The following is a 1,758-nucleotide window of genomic DNA, read 5'->3' on the forward strand; positions in this document are numbered from 1 at the left end:
GGGGGTGTTCGTTTATTTTTCTTTTTCTTGTGGTTTTTATTTTTTAAAATATTTATTCATTTTCTGCTTTTGTAATGACTGGCATGTTTGCCCAGCGGTGGTCAAGCTATCTCTGCGTAGCTGTGTGTGAAAGGTTGAGGTTTGGTCACCAGTGTGTTGTCCAGGTCGCAGGAGGGGGAAGGCTGGCAACTGCTGCTTTTGGTGGTGGACGGTATAAGTCTGTGGGCTGGAGGTGTCCGGTCAGAGAGGTCGTGGTCATGTCAGGAGGTTTGGTCTCAAGTCACAAGAGTCTGTTTTGTTAAGGGAAGGGGAAGGTTGTGAAGTTGGAAGTGGAAATAAAATTGATTGTGCTATCATGCCTTTCCTAGCCTTTTCTGGAGGGCTTTGCACTTTTATATCTTCATTTTAAATGAAATAGTTTTACGCAAGTGTGTTCCATATGAACTGGAATTTAAAAAAGAAAAAAATTTAACTAGACAGGTTAAGTAGATATTGAGGTGGATGCGAAAAGGTCAGGGTTGCTGAATTTTTGCTGTGTTTGCATTTTGCCGAGAACAGTGGAGGTAATATGTTGTCATTTATGAAAAGGAGGATGGTGTGAACTGTTTGAAAAGGGAGACTGGGGGAACGTAGTTGAACTAGATTAGTTTTATGTAGTTGGGTTTCACGAAAGCAGGATTTTGTCCAGGTCTCAGCCTGATGATGTAAGATAAGAAGAAGAATGTTGGTTAGGATGTGTGAGTCTGGGTTTCTTTGCCCCCCCACTGACTACCTCTTGTGATCACTTAAAGTCAGAAAGTTGCAGCCTTCCCCTTGTAGTTGCAGCTCTCATATTTGTGTTTTTTCCTGTCTGCTTCATTCATTCATTTATTTATTTATTTATACTCGTCATATACGCAAGGTTGGTGGAATGAACTTTGGTTTTTTTTTTTTTTTCGCTCTAGCTCTTCTCAAGGGGTTTCTAGCATATGGCTGACTATATTTCATGAATTGTTTCTGGAGCATCTTGGTTTTTCGTGGCATGACTCATCTTGTCACAATTCGTACAATTTGTTGTCATCATGCCTTCAAGCAATGGTTGTTTTACACCATGGTGCCAGTGATAATGCTCGCTAATGAGCAGTGTTTGAAGTGACATATGCTTCGTGGACAGATGTGATTTGTCAGGCATTGCAGCACTGGTTGGAATTATCCAAGTACAGACTGTAATGTCTAGCGACAGTGCAAAAAAGATCGACTGTTGATTTTGGTATTCGGAAGAATGCATTGTTGAAATGGAGCGAAATGCAATGGCGTTTAAGTGACTGCAAAGTACACCGATCATTATGCTGCTCAGTTTGGAGTTCTGTGACAGATCTATGCTAGGGGCCCCTTGCTAGATTTTTCAGAAAGCACCCAGAAACTTCTGCCTGCACTTCTCTTGTATTTCTTTACAAATGTCATCGTTTATTGATTATCATTTGATTTCTGTGTGTGGCCAAGTCTCTCTATGAACTGTCCTGTGTCACCTACCCCCCTTGCCCCTTTCCCCTCGTCTCTGGCTCTGTCCCTGTCGATCACTCAACCATTGTGGTACTCACTCACAACTCACTCCTGTACTACCGCCCTCCCCTCACCACCTCATCATGGCAACAGCGAGCTACCATGATGGCCTTTAGGCGTAACAAACTCTTGCCTCGGGCGCCGTGGGCTTTACCCTTCATGCTTAACTTCCCGGTAAGTCGGAGGCACCACCACCACCACCCACCCACACACCCA

General features: G+C 43.5%; 1 protein-coding gene across 1 annotated transcript in view; it reads left to right on the plus strand.

Moving 5' to 3' along the window:
• The window catches only part of LOC101851495 (histone-lysine N-methyltransferase 2D), a gene marked incomplete in the record, with an annotated part of 133,213 nt that overhangs the window by 68,224 nt on the left and 63,231 nt on the right, over positions 1–1,758 (plus strand). The window contains 1 exon segment of the mRNA XM_035969573.1: positions 1,636–1,716. Within this exon segment, the coding sequence (XP_035825466.1) occupies positions 1,636–1,716 (81 nt within the window).

This window comes from Aplysia californica, unplaced genomic scaffold (genome assembly GCF_000002075.1).
Source record: "Aplysia californica isolate F4 #8 unplaced genomic scaffold, AplCal3.0 scaffold00157, whole genome shotgun sequence".
Taxonomy (NCBI): domain Eukaryota; kingdom Metazoa; phylum Mollusca; class Gastropoda; order Aplysiida; family Aplysiidae; genus Aplysia; species Aplysia californica.